Source organism: Otolemur garnettii, unplaced genomic scaffold, assembly GCF_000181295.1.
Source record: "Otolemur garnettii isolate 467f Iridium unplaced genomic scaffold, OtoGar3 scaffold00205, whole genome shotgun sequence".
NCBI classification, from domain to species: domain Eukaryota; kingdom Metazoa; phylum Chordata; class Mammalia; order Primates; family Galagidae; genus Otolemur; species Otolemur garnettii.
Genome location: NW_003852600.1, coordinates 2,111,300 through 2,124,333, shown reverse-complemented (window position 1 = coordinate 2,124,333; position 13,034 = coordinate 2,111,300). Strand labels below are relative to the sequence as shown.

The window sequence follows — 13,034 nt, the reverse complement described above, 5'->3', positions numbered from 1 at the left end:
CCTCAGCCCTGAGCACAGCAAAGGGGACAAGCTCCCCAGAGGCCTGTCACCAGGGGCAGACAGGCCATAGGTCTACAATGACTCTGTCCTGAACTATTCGAAGTGGACCTAGCAGAGAAGCACCCCAGGTTCCCAGCAGAAGAGAACACTAAACTCTGCCCCAGAAATATACCTTCATCATAAAACTCAAAAACACCCAAACAGCTACAAACACAGCTAAAAACACAAGAAGAGCAGCATGAGTGAGAAATAAGAGAAAATGCAGAGCAGAGATGGACCAGCAGCCCGTGGAGGGGCCCAGGGGGAGAGACCCAGGGGGCCCAGAAGGAGGGGTCTAAGGGTAGGGGCCCGGGGGAGGGGCCTGGAGGAGGTACCTGGTGGGAGGGACTCCGTGGGAGGTCCCCAGGGGGAGGGGCCTGGTGGGAGGGACTTGGTGGGAGGGGCCTGGTGGAGGTTCCTGGTGGGACTCGGTGGGAGGTCCCCAGGGGGAGGGGCCTGGTAGAGGTTCCTGGTGGGAGGGACTCGGTAGGAGGTCCCCAGGGGGTGGGGCCTGGTAGAGGTTCCTGGTGGGAGGGACTCAGTGGGAGGTCCCCAGGGGGACATCCTCAGCGGCTGCACCTATCAGTGAACTTGGGACTCTGACAGACTTGAGACTGCACTGAGTGTGGGTGGCCTCTCCACCTGTCTCTTCTTCCTCAACCTCAGGATCTCTTCTTCCCTTAACTCAGGGTAATAACAGATCTCTAGCTAATATCATAATTTACTCCATTATTTTTTTCACTTTCCTGAAAATCCTCTACCACCATCTTTGTAACTATTATCTCTGTAAATAAATAAACCCAGTTGTTTTTATTTATCCTAAAAAAAAAAAAAAAAGGAACTTTGACTGGCGGCAAAAAGCAGTAACTTCAATTTCTTAAGCCCTGTGGTAACACAACAGTAACGGCACCAACAAAGGCAAGTCTGGCTCTGGTATGAGGACCACATGGGGAAAGGGCTCAAAAACAGTGGGTAAGAGCTTGGGCTAGTTTAATGCAAGTGCTTAAGGGAAGCAAACCATTTCTCCAAAAAGCTAAAGTTTGGAGCAAACAAAAGCTTTTGTGACCATATCAAAATCATCTAACAGACCTGCACCCAGTGACCTTTGCACACACTCAATAAAACACACAGCATCTGTCACAGAAACCTGGACGTCGTTCTTCAAAGCTCTGCTCTCACATCACACAGAAGCCTTTCAGTCCAATATAAATTTCAGTCTTTCCCTTTCTTTTGGTACCTCCCTCTCGCACAGACCACTGCCCAGGTGGGACTGGCCTCCCTTCCCCGCACGGCAGCGTCAGTGGCTCAGAGTGGAATGCACTCACATTGCTCCCTCACACAAAGTCCTTTGGGAACCATTTCTGGGGGACAGAGATGGCCATGCAGAAACTGTGCAGGATGCAGGAGAGAGTGAGGAAGAGCCGTTAGAGACAGCCATGGGCAGGGAGGGAAGCCGGGCAGGCACAGGCAGCCATGGGCAGGGAAGGGCAGCCAGGCAGGCACAGGTCTACAGAGAGATTCAACAGGGCCACAAGCAACAAAGACATCAACTAAAATGAAAACTTTAAAGCACAAAGTAAACTACTGAAGTTCTTTTTGGTTACACTCCCCCGTGAGTATGTGACAAGAGCCATGTGTCCTCCCTAGCAACCTGCTGGCTATGCAGGGAACTCCAGGGCTTCCGAGACCTAACCAAACACTCCACAGGGGTTCCTGGGCCCAGGAAGAGACCCCACTGCACAACAGTGACCAGAATGCAAATGAGGGGTATTTATCTCATGGGAGGAGGCCAAAGACTCACCTACGGAAGGTAGGAAAGCAACCAGAAAGTGAGGGACAGGTGCACAGCGCCAGCTCTCAGGAGAGGCAGATTAACAGTGAAGAAGGGAGCAGGGCAAGGTGGTTTCCAAGGTCAAGAGCGGACCCTTGCTCTAATGAGAAAGAGCTCAGGTCAGGACCCTGGAGACACTGCCCTCCAGGCACACAGCACAGCTGGGAGCTCAGTTGCCTCTGATTCTCTGTTTGATAAACAGGAAGAAGCACTTGTCCAAACTTAGACTGGTTCCAAGCAGAACAAAGATGCTGCCCATCACTCTCTGACAGGTAACAGCAGACTCCACAGGGGAGGAGCTATCTGGGGACACCTAAAACTGATAAAAGTTCCCTAAAATGAACATCTTCAAATAGCTTCATAGGTTTTTATCTCAGGAACTTCTTTACTGAAGTAGAGAAAGCTGTATCAGATCAGCACTTCCATCAGCTCCTAGAGGACTCCCACAGTAAAATAAAAGCATGCCTGCCCAGCCACGACCTGGAAGATCATTCTAAAAGTTAGTATTTTGCCTCTAAGAGCTCATTTTTCAAAGATTTTTTGCTCATCTATATTTTCCAACTTGCCTAAATGAATATACATTCCTTTTGTAATTTTAAAGTTTTTCAGGATCACTTTACAACTGAGACAGCTGCTTACCATGCACTTGACCTCCTAAGGCAGCCACACCATCTCTCACAGACTGAGAGAGTTTCTCGCTACTGGGTCTGCAAAAGAGAAGAAAGAAAATCTACCCCGGCCTCAACCGGCAGTGCTGTGTTCTGCAGGCAAATGCAGAAGCCATGCTGTGCCCCTCACATGACAGGTCCACAGTCCCTACACGGAGGTCACCAACTCTGAGAAGAGGCTGCTAAGTTACAAGCATTTTCCAGCACCATTCACAATCTATTTCTCAGAAAATTCTCCTGTTAAATGAATTTAGAAAATAGACATGAAGGATACCCCTAGCTATCCACACCCACATACCTTTCCGACAGCACTGATGATAGCAGCCTACGTACGGCTGAGAGCACAGCACTGTGTTAAAACCCCAGAAGGCAGAACCGAAGTCCCACCCCATAGAGTCAGAGCAAATCACTTATCTACCTAAAAGTAAGGCTGATCATTACAAAAGTACCTTGCAGAAAAACATATTTCATCATTTAAATTAGCCAGTAGGTAAGATCCAAATGCACGTGGGAAGGTCCCACAGTGGGACAATTTACTTCACAACATAAGTCACCAGCTGGGTCTGCTGTCTGCAGACCAGCAATTGGGGGTGCATGGATGACGCTTTGGGGACAGAACAGAGGATTAAAGAACCAGCCCAGTCCGAGCCAGTAGGAGATGTGGTAGAAACTTCCTTTTGGGAGAATCTTTGGTTAAACTACGTCTCATGCAAAGAAAAATCCTGTTGTTTCAAGATACATTAAATCTAACATTTTACAAAAAGATAAGCAGTGGGACCTCCACAGCTAACCACCTCCTCAAGTTCATCTGATTTTCATGGATTGGACACGTACCACGTGTGCCTCTCAGAGCAGGAGGCCTCGACCCTTACGGTGACCACCTCTGTATATTAACTAGTTTGTTGCTGTCCCCTGGGGGGGGTCACTTACAGGTTCTACTGTATTTTCATAAAGAAAGCCAAAAGCTGCAAAATATGACAAATATGTGGAAAATAATACAGATTGTTTTCCAGTGAACTCCAATATGGAAAAATGATACAGTCAAACCATTAACAACACAGATTATAAAGTAAATGGATAAAATAATGAATTACACCTCAGGGAATGGAAACTCCAAAATGGTACACAACCTGCTGGAGTCACATACGTGTTAAAATTGGAGTTCAACACCCAAGCTGCAGAAGGGACCTGGCTCCCACAACTCACTAAACTAGGAAGGGAGAAAAGGCCAGAGGTAGAGGCGCCACCTCAGGCAATCCCACTTTATTTATTTCTTTGCACTTGTCTTGGGTGCTAGGACCCGTCTGATCACGTATCTCACCCTCCCAAATCTGCTTCCCTCCCCAGGACTCTCAGTGTCACCTAGTGTCTCTGCCGATGACCACAATGGCATCCTGCCGCAGGGGCACTGCTTCTTCCACGCTGATGCTCTCGAGCACCCCTGGCAGGTCCTGGTCCTCTGCGTTAGCCAGGCGGGTGGCGTGTTCCTCCCAGGATGGAGCCAGCATCTCCCCCAGGGGGTCGACCAATTTTACACCATTGTCCTCCTTCCAAGAGAGACAAACATGAGTGGTCAGAGCGCAGGCAGGTGAAGTGGGGAGGCGGGACTCACACTGCTTCTCCTCCAGCCACAGGCAGTGAGGGCTGAGCAGTTTCCATGGTGATCACCTAATGCCGACGCCAGACCTTGGCTGGGTGCTTTCCATGTATTACCTCATTACATCCTTGGGACACGTGTGTGAATCTAACTAATCCTCTCATTACTCTAATCTTACTTTGAAAAAACGAGATTCAGACAGGTTTGGTGACTTTGCTTACCAAAATACAGCTAAAAATTGTCAGCACAAACATTCAATTTCAAGTCTATTTGATTCTTAAACCTGACAGCCACCAGGCCACACTGGCTTGTTCAAAAGGCTGCTGTCTGTGCATCCACTCAACAAACTGACCAGGGCACAACTGGGCCAGAATAAGGGGACCCAGAAATCCTTCTTGCTACAACTCTGGGTTCCCACAACATACTGTCCAGCTAGCTGGTCAGCCAGTGGAAACTGAAAAGTGACTCCCAACTCTGTTCTGCTCAAATTTCTGGAGAAAAATTAAGTATAGTTCAGAGTGAATGTCAACTTGAAAGTAACAGCTCAGAATGGCTTTGAGGAGTGTCTGGAATTAGTAGTATGTGTGGGGCTCTTCTGACAAGCCACCAATTATGGCAACTAACACACCGTCGCAGTTAGACGTCTGAACATTTGTAGTGATCTCGCCTGTAGAAGTTGGACAAGCAATGTCCTTGTCTGGATTACAATCCTTCAGTGACCTGCCAAGCTTTAACTTGGTGCTGATTGAGCTACAACAGCAAGAATCTTATGCTCTACAATCGAGGAGAAGCATGTTACTCAGACCCTGCACGGGGGCTGACAGCAGTTCAGAAAGGTCGTGCTGTGTCAGAAGGTTGGCTAAGCTAAGAACCACCTGGGTGCCCCCAAAGGTGAATGGAAGAGGAAGATGTGACATACTACATCACGCACAACAGAATATCATCCACCCCTTTAAAGAAGGATGAACCGGAGTAGGTGTTCAGTGAAATAAGCCCACACTCACAAACACGGCAGGCTCACTTTCACGTGGCATCTACATGAGGGGAACTCCCTGAGACAGAGAGTAGAGTGGTGGCTGCCCGAGGCTAGGAGGTGAGGGGAAATAGGGAAACACTGCTCAAAGGCTACAAATGTGCAGTCCGAGGTGAGTAAGTTCTGGAAAACTAATGTACAGGACAGTGACTGTAGTTAATAATGCATTATTTTTACGTGTATACATATTTTTTTAATAATATAGACTTCAAATTTGTTGAGTGTGGATCTCAAATAGTATCACCACAAAAAAAAAAACAAACTGTGAAGTGATGGATGTGTTAATTACCATATTTGTGGTAATCATTTCACAATGCATACACATACCATGCATACAACTTGAATATCTACAATTTTTGTCACTTCAACCTCAATAAAGGTGAAAAAATAATTGTATCAAGAGAAATGCTTTGCAATCCTAATTGTCTTAGAACTATCCAGCCACGTCAATATTCTCCCAATGCGCAGTTTTGGATCCTTGGACCTGCCTATTTGGCTGTTCATTCAGAACAAGAAACCATTGCCTAGCTATAAAAAAACCTGTGTGAAAAACTGCAAAATGTGTCTTTTCAAATGTTTACCTTCCCCCACCACCCCCAATCTCTTTAATCATTACTAAATTAAAAGAGGTAAATAAATTTAACACTGAAACCGTCTCAATTCAACCAACTTGGAAGGACACTCTGTTATCTCCCCAATATGGACACTCTCCAAAAAATGGCAGCCTCATTTTATTCTCTCCACACCCTCTAGTGAGTCATGAGCTAAATGGCCACTCTAAAAAAGCTGTTTCAAATCTGAAGGCACATCTAAGTGAGAAAAGGCACACGCCTAGAATTAAATCTGGACTTTGGGTCAAACTGCTCAGCCAGCAGGGTTTGGCCTTGTAAGCAGTGGTTTGTTTTATGAGAGCACTAAAAGAATCACCTCGGGGTTGTGCGATGCCGTCACCATGACTCCTATGGTGGATCTTGTCTGTTTCGACCTCAGGACGGCTAATAATCCCATGCGGAACATGACGTGATCCAGGTGCTGGGCTTTGGTTCGGAACCCAGCGGTCCCATACTGAAGGACGAGCCCGCTGGGCTTGGCGTGCAGCGCTGACTGCTTTGTAACGGCACCCAGATCCATGGCTATGAGATTAACAAAGATTTAGTTTCATGCGTACAAGAAATCTTTCAAGAACCACTTGTTTCAAAAACTGCCCCCCAAAACTAATAGGTCAGCCTCCTTCTGACCTCCCCAAAGAACCCTGTGTTTGAGAGCAGCAGAATGTGTCCTGTGGGTGAAAATCGCCTAGAAGATCCTGCCCATCCTATACCATCCACTCCCGGGCAGACCTGGAGAAAAATCAGATTCTCCTCCAACTCATCCCCCATTGTAGCTCCAGGACTCTTCCTGGGCCCAGGGTGAACTTAAAATGGTCCACTCTCAACTCAAATGAAGATGTTACACCTATATTCAAAGACTCCCATGGGATCAGAGACCACATTATGCACAAAAGGGAAAATCAATTGAACTTAATGTTGGTGGCTGGTGATGGACTGAGATCTAATGTCAGAGTCTTTTTTTAATTTTTTTTTTTTTTTTTTTTTTTTTAGGTGACAAGGTCTCCCTCTGTCACCCAGGCTGCAGTGCAGGGGTGTCATCATAGCTCCAACTCTAACCTTGAACTCCTGAGCTCAAGCCATCATTCTTGCTCAGCTTTCCAAGTAGTGAGGACTACAGGTTCACACCACAATAGCCGGCTACTTCTTTTATTTTTATTTCTCCATAGAGACAGGATCCCACTATGTATTCCAGGCTGGTTTCCAACTCCAGGCCTCAAACAGTCCTCCTGCCTCCAGAAGCACTGGGATCACAGGCATGAGCCACAGCTCTGGGCCGGGAAGTCAGATTCTTGAGTGGACCCAGAGGACATGCCCTTCAGTGTCTGGGACGTCTCTGTGGTTCTTTCGCTATTTCTCCCAGGCTATCGCAGAGACATATTCCCAGAAGGAAAAGGAGAAGGGCAGCAGTTCCTTCCCACCCCTGCCCAAATCTTTTTCCATTTTCATAAAGAGAATCAGGATTCCTATCTAAATTAAGCTCTGAAACCAGTAGTGTCTTCTTCCCAAGGAACGCCACCTTTTACCTTTACTATTAAACATCTAACTAATGTTAAAATTAGCCCACTAACACTCCTTTTGCTGGGATACTCCAATTAAGTGGACCCTGAGGTCCCACCGCAGCCAGCAGCACACTCTCAGTGGCCCACGCCCTGTCACTTCCTGGGTGATGAGGAGCCGTGCCACAGTCACCAGCCATACAGTTCTATTTCCTTTACTGTCCCTCACTGTTTCAATTAAGAAAAATTAAAGAAAAAAGTGGAAAATGTTTGCTTTTGTCCAGTTGGAAAAAGCTAGCATCCAGCGAGCTAATTAGTTCAAGCCAAAGTGAGCAAATCTCTTTCACAAGGATGAACACAAAACTGACCGGTCCCTGATGTGCCACGATTATTCATTCATTCACAGGGTGCACAGCAGCCCTGTCCCGTGAGTCACCCTCTGATGCCTCCCAGGCTCCAACACCCCTCTCGCGGTGGGCGGGCGCTCTCCCTAGCATACCGGTACGCTCCGAGCCCCCGGCCTCTGGGCCTCTGAACCTCCTCGGACCTCCATGCCCTCGACCCCGCGTCCCGCCCCCCGGCGCTCACCCACTGGACCGCGGACGAGGCCACCCGGGCTGCTCCTCCACCTGCCCCGAGCGCGCGGTCCATCGGCAGCCGACCAGCGCTCCCAGCCGGCTCCCACGGAAGCTCCCCGGCCCGCAGCGCCACTTCTCGCCGCCCAGCCCCGGGCGCGCCTCGCTCCGGGCCCGCTCACCTCTGCCGGAGCCGCCCCTTGCCGCACCGCGCGGGATGCCCAGTGGCTGGCGCACCCGGACTCGGAGCGCGGACGTGGCCCCGCGCGGTTTCCGGCACGGCGCCACGCCCCCTGGCCCGAGCCACGCCTCCAAACCAATCGCGGCAGGGGAGGGTCTGCAGGCCCCGCCCCGCCGCCGGGCACGCGCAGCTCGCGCCTGCGGAACTGCGGCTGCGGCTCCGAGCGGGCTCTCGGGCTGTGTCCACTGAATGACCGGGAAGGGTGAGGCTCCCGCGGTGACCCTGGGGTCCGGGCCGGGGGTCTCGAGTCATCAGAGCACTACACCTGTGGAGACGCAGCCTCCGCTTCCAATCCTGGGCGAGGGGAGGCAGGCCCTGCGGCAGGGAAGCGGGGGTCCAGCGGTTTGGGACGGGGGTGGGGCGGGGCTGGCCCCGGTCTCCCGGTCTGCGGCCTCAAACGGGCGGTCCTGGGCCCCGCGCCCCTCTCACTGGTGCGGTCACTTCGCAGGCTTCCGAGCCCGGACGCCTCGTGTCCCCTCCCCCCCGTCAACGTCATTTCACTTGTTTGTCCCTAAGACCCCCAAGGCCCCCACCTTGGGCGGGTGAGCCCGAACGCCCGGCGCTCCGGGGGGCTGGCGGGCCGCCCCGAGGTCTGCGGGGCCCGGGCCGCGGTGGCACTGGTGGGTGTTAGGCTGGGGTTGGCCGGGGCCCTCGCGCTCCGTAGACCACCCCCACCCCATCCCCGGCGCCCGAGCCCCAGCGGGGCCCCGGAACTGAGCTGAGGAGAAGCTGCAGGTGTTTGCCGGCCACCTGTTGAAAGTGACTCGTTGATTATATCTGGAGGGCGGGGGCTAGGAATCTGGATTTTACTGGAGTCTCTCGGGGATACTGTCTCCTGACTTGGGAGAGGGCACGCGACCCGGTCTGTGCCCCTAGCTCCCGCTGCAAAACGTTCCTCTAGAATCGCTCCCACGTAAAGGGACCTTCGGGAAATTTCGAGGACGCCAGATGGCATTAAACAAACCCAGTGTCCCTGGGCCTTTCCAGGTTTCCAGGCAGGTTGATTACGAGACAACATGTCTGCTTCGGTGAAAGAAAGCCTTCAGCTTCAGCTGCTGGAGATGGAAATGCTATTTTCTATGTTTCCTAACCAAGGAGAAGTGAAACTGGAAGACGTAAATGCCCTGACGAACATAAAGAGGTATTTGGAAGGCACCAGGGAGGCGCTGCCACCAAAAATCGAGTTTGTGATTACACTCCAGATTGAGGAGCCCAAGGTGGGTGCCTGGATTTGTTTTAACTGTTGCTAGGTGCCCAGTTTATAAGTGAAACACCCAGAACATGAGCTTCCTGTCTAAGAAACAGACATATTCTATGTGCATAGAATATCTTTTTACTTGTTTAAAAGCAAAATATAAAATATATAGGTTATTCTATAAGTTGTCCTCTGTAAATAGCCTGAATTAAATATAAATATACAACCTTTTAAAACAAGATGCCTAGCTTTTTTAACGTGAAACTACCTTGTAATCTTACACTGCCATGAGCATTTTGTTCACCCGGTTTCTTACCAACCCCCCGTATTAGTATATACAACCTCTGACATATGTCGTGACTTTCACAAACCTAAAAATTGCCCGTAACAAAACTGGCTTTTAAGAAGTAAGTGAATCTCTTTTTGATGGTACCATAACACAGAAAGCAAATACAGATATAAAATCTGAAAAGAAAAAACAAATTCACCTTCATCTTATCTGTTTATCCCCAGTAATGTCAGTGTAGTGTAGGTAACAGGTGGACGGCTTAGGGGGAAGGGAGGACCATGTGGTGGCTCTTCTGCTTGTCCTTCAGTTTCATTCATTCCCTCAAAGGAGACTTCTGGTTCCCCAGACTGGATTCTGTCCCACTGGTAACACACTTCAATGGAACCCTCAACTTTTCCATAGTAATGCTTCTCACAATTGAAATTAAATCCTTGCTACGTGTAATTATTTGTTTACTGTGTGTCTCCTTCACTAGGCCCTAGAGTTCATAAAGGGCAGAAACAGAGTCTGGATTCTTCACTTTCTTCCAGCACAGGGCACCTGGCTCGCGCAGTTGTTGAGTAATTAGAAGGAATGCGTAAGTGGGCCGATAGTGTATGGAGAGGACTGTGCATGGGGCTGACACAACAACAGTCACTAGCTCCTGTCTCAGAACCATGCAGTTGCCATTGATACACTAGCTTATGTGGCATTTAAATCTATCTGATTTTCATTTTAAGGTGAAAATTGATTTGCAAGTAACCATGCCTCACAGCTACCCCTATGTAGCATTGCAGCTGTTTGGACGGTCGCCTGAGCTTGACAGACATCAGCAGCTACTTCTCAACAAAGGTCTTACTTCTTACATAGGGACTTTTGACCCCGGAGAGCTCTGTGTGTGCGCAGCAATCCAGTGGCTACAGGACAACTGCGAGTCCTACTTCCTGAGCAGGAAGCTGGCCTACGAGCCGTCCGCGCAGGCCAAGCCGGTGAAGAGCACGTTCCTCCGGATGTGGATCTACAGCCACCACATCTACCAGCAGGACCTGAGGAAGAAGATCCTGGAAGTGGGCAAGCGGCTGGACGTGACGGGGTTCTGCATGACGGGGAAGCCGGGCATCATCTGCGTGGAGGGGCTCAAGGGGCAGTGTGAGGAGTTCTGGCACACGATCCGCTACCCCAACTGGAAGCACATCTCCTGCAAGCACGCCGAGAGCATGGACACGGAGGGCGATGGCCACGACCTGCGCCTCTTCCAGGCCTTCGAGGAGCTGCTCCTTGAGGCCCACGGGGACTACGGCCTGAGGAATGATTATCACATGAATCTGGGCCAGTTCTTAGAATTTCTCAGAAAGCACAAAAGTGAGCATGTTTTTCAGATATTATTTGGTATTGAGAGCAAAAGTTCAGAGTCCTAGGAAGCTATTTAGAAGCCCATGCTTATAATCTCACTAAAAAAAAGTATTTCCCTTAATAAGACCAGAATAAAAAGGCCGGTGGCTGTCTAGCTTCCTTGGTGACACCTACAGCCCCTGAATGTCCACATGGTGATGAATTTCAGCTGGTAATGACACACATGGGCCTTTACCTTCATAACAGTGAAATTGTGATGGTGTCTCTAGGTCCTTGTGTTAAGTCATTTAAGAAGTATTTCATTGTATATTAATAAAAACTATTTAAACAGTGAGGCTGATTTGATTAAAGAGGAGTCCAAAGCCCATGAGGCTCACACACGTGACAGACCAGTTTTCCTTTCATTGCTGGAAATGGATCTAAATCAAGTTTAAAATGAGCACAAAGTTAAAGTACATGTTTACTTCACTTTTATACTTTAACTCCCTATGTTGAGTGTTTAAGTGAAACTAGACCCTACAAGCCATGGCAAAGAAATCACAGGCACAAGTCTCAATGACAGTGGCACACAGTGCTGTGTCCTACGATGTTTGTTTACATGAGTTGGTCATGACCCTAGCACTAATGATACCGATATTCTTTGTTCAAGTTTAGCCACAAAAAATACACAGTTTCTTATCTACAAAGTGCCTTCCTGGTTTCATCGCTCCCCACCACCCCAATACCCCCACTCCCTGCCTGTGTGTTCATGTCATTGATGAGCAGGGCAGGAGAGTATGTAGGGGACCAGGGCAGATGATTGCACCATCACCTTGATGGGAAATAAACTCTGCAGTTTGGTGATAACTTACAGCCCTCTCATCTGAAAATCCCAAGCTCCACAGGCTTTGCCAGGCTTTTTCAAAATGAGAAATTATTTTTTTTTTTTTTTTTTTGGCCAGGGCCGGTTTTGAACCCACTGCCTCCAGTATATGGGGCTGGTGCGCTACTCCTTGAGCCACAGGCACCACGTCAAAATGAGAGATTATTCTAATGTTAAAAACCCCATTGAAGTGGATGTCCATCCCCTAGGAGTTTCTGGGGTCTCGCATGTGCTAAGGGCTGTCATAAGCAGCCTCTGTTTCTGGGGTCTCTTGGCTCCCTGGAAGCTTTCCATTGTCCTGCTGGACCTGGGCACTTCAGACACCCTTGCTGGGTGCTGAGACTTAGTAACAGGGACCGCCCTCCCCCCACACTCTGTGACACACTCTCTTACATGCCACGCAGTTGTCTGTGCCAGGAACCTTATGGAGCTGACGGTGCCTCTGGTTTACACTGTGCCATTGAGGCAGACGCCTGCCCCAGGCCTGGGACGTGGACACGTTGGACCACGAGACTCTGGAACTGGGTCTGCCCTGTGTACCTGCTTCCTCATGCACAGTGAGTTTCTTCGCAGGACACACTCAGACCTTCAAGCCAAGCCTGATTGTGGCCCTGCCCTCCCAGGTCCCCAGCTTGTCCTTTTGTGTTTAATCCCAGCTTTGGGTATGCTCAACTTAAGCAGGTCCTCACACTAACTGTGTCTCTCAAAATGAAATAAGACTTACCTTGCCAAAGATTCTTTCTTAACATTTGCTAGGACCAAAAATAACAAAATATAGGAGTCATTTCCCTGTACAGCCTCCTCAAATGTTAAGTATAGTTCACATAAGTTTTTGAGACCTCAACAGGTAACTCCATTAAACTGTTTTCCTTTGAAATGGAACAGTATGTGCATCTACCTACCTCACACTGGGTTTTATGATTAAATTGTGTAACTCAAAGGGAGCACATTCTGATTTGTGAATCTTGTTGCTCCTGGGGCTATTTCTGGTGATAGGTTTTCAGGACCTCCTCCTGCAGGCCCACTCTGAGTGCTCCTTGTTATGTTTCACCATTAGTAGCTCAAGTGGTAGACATTTATTATGGGAGATGTGTAGGTTTGTAGAAATAAATTCAAAACTCAAAAAATATTTGCGATAATACAAAACTCAGCAGGGTGTGTAGACTGCAGATGTGTTTGCACAGCCTGACGGAAGCACGCACAGCAGCCCCACACACCCTCCGCGAGGCTTAGTGCAGAGAGAGGTGAAATGACCGGCACCAGGC

General features: G+C 49.1%; 2 protein-coding genes across 4 annotated transcripts in view; one reads left to right on the top strand and one right to left on the bottom strand.

Annotated features, from left to right (window-relative positions):
- The window catches only part of PGM3 (phosphoglucomutase 3), a 22,549-nt gene extending 14,474 nt beyond the window's left edge, over positions 1 to 8,075 (bottom strand). Inside the window, exons 1-4 of one of the 2 annotated variants that reach the window (XM_003801305.3) lie at positions 8,033 to 8,075; positions 6,096 to 6,301; positions 3,901 to 4,085; positions 2,510 to 2,577 (exon numbers count right to left, since the gene is read on the bottom strand). In XM_003801305.3, the coding sequence (XP_003801353.1) occupies positions 2,510 to 2,577; positions 3,901 to 4,085; positions 6,096 to 6,299 (457 nt within the window). In that variant the 5' untranslated portion in view covers positions 6,300 to 6,301; positions 8,033 to 8,075. Of the gene's footprint in view, positions 1 to 2,509; positions 2,578 to 3,900; positions 4,086 to 6,095; positions 6,302 to 7,863 lie in introns of both variants that reach the window. The other variant, XM_023507782.1, reaches the window with a different exon arrangement.
- A 186-nt stretch (positions 8,076 to 8,261) lies between these two features.
- RWDD2A (RWD domain containing 2A) lies at positions 8,262 to 11,170 on the top strand. 2 transcript variants are annotated; one of them, XM_023507784.1, is made up of 3 exons: positions 8,262 to 8,293; positions 9,079 to 9,308; positions 10,295 to 11,170. In XM_023507784.1, exons 2-3 carry the CDS (start codon positions 9,108 to 9,110, stop codon positions 10,970 to 10,972), a joined length of 879 nt encoding a protein of 292 aa, XP_023363552.1. In that variant the 5' UTR covers positions 8,262 to 8,293; positions 9,079 to 9,107; the 3' UTR covers positions 10,973 to 11,170. The 2 variants fall into 2 exon arrangements, with proteins under 2 accessions (XP_023363552.1, XP_023363551.1); XM_023507783.1 differs by lacking the exon at positions 8,262 to 8,293 and having other exon boundaries at positions 8,828 to 9,308.
- Positions 11,171 to 13,034: the final 1,864 nt, after the last annotated feature.

Excerpts from the sequence above, each read along its gene's own strand:
- RWDD2A (XM_023507784.1), top strand. The coding sequence starts at position 9,108 with ATGTCTGCTTCGGTGAAAGAAAGCCTTCAGCTTCAGCTGCTGGAGATG. Across the intron at positions 9,309-10,294 it reads TCCAGATTGAGGAGCCCAAG|GTGAAAATTGATTTGCAAGT; the intron begins GTGGGTGCCTGG and ends TTTCATTTTAAG.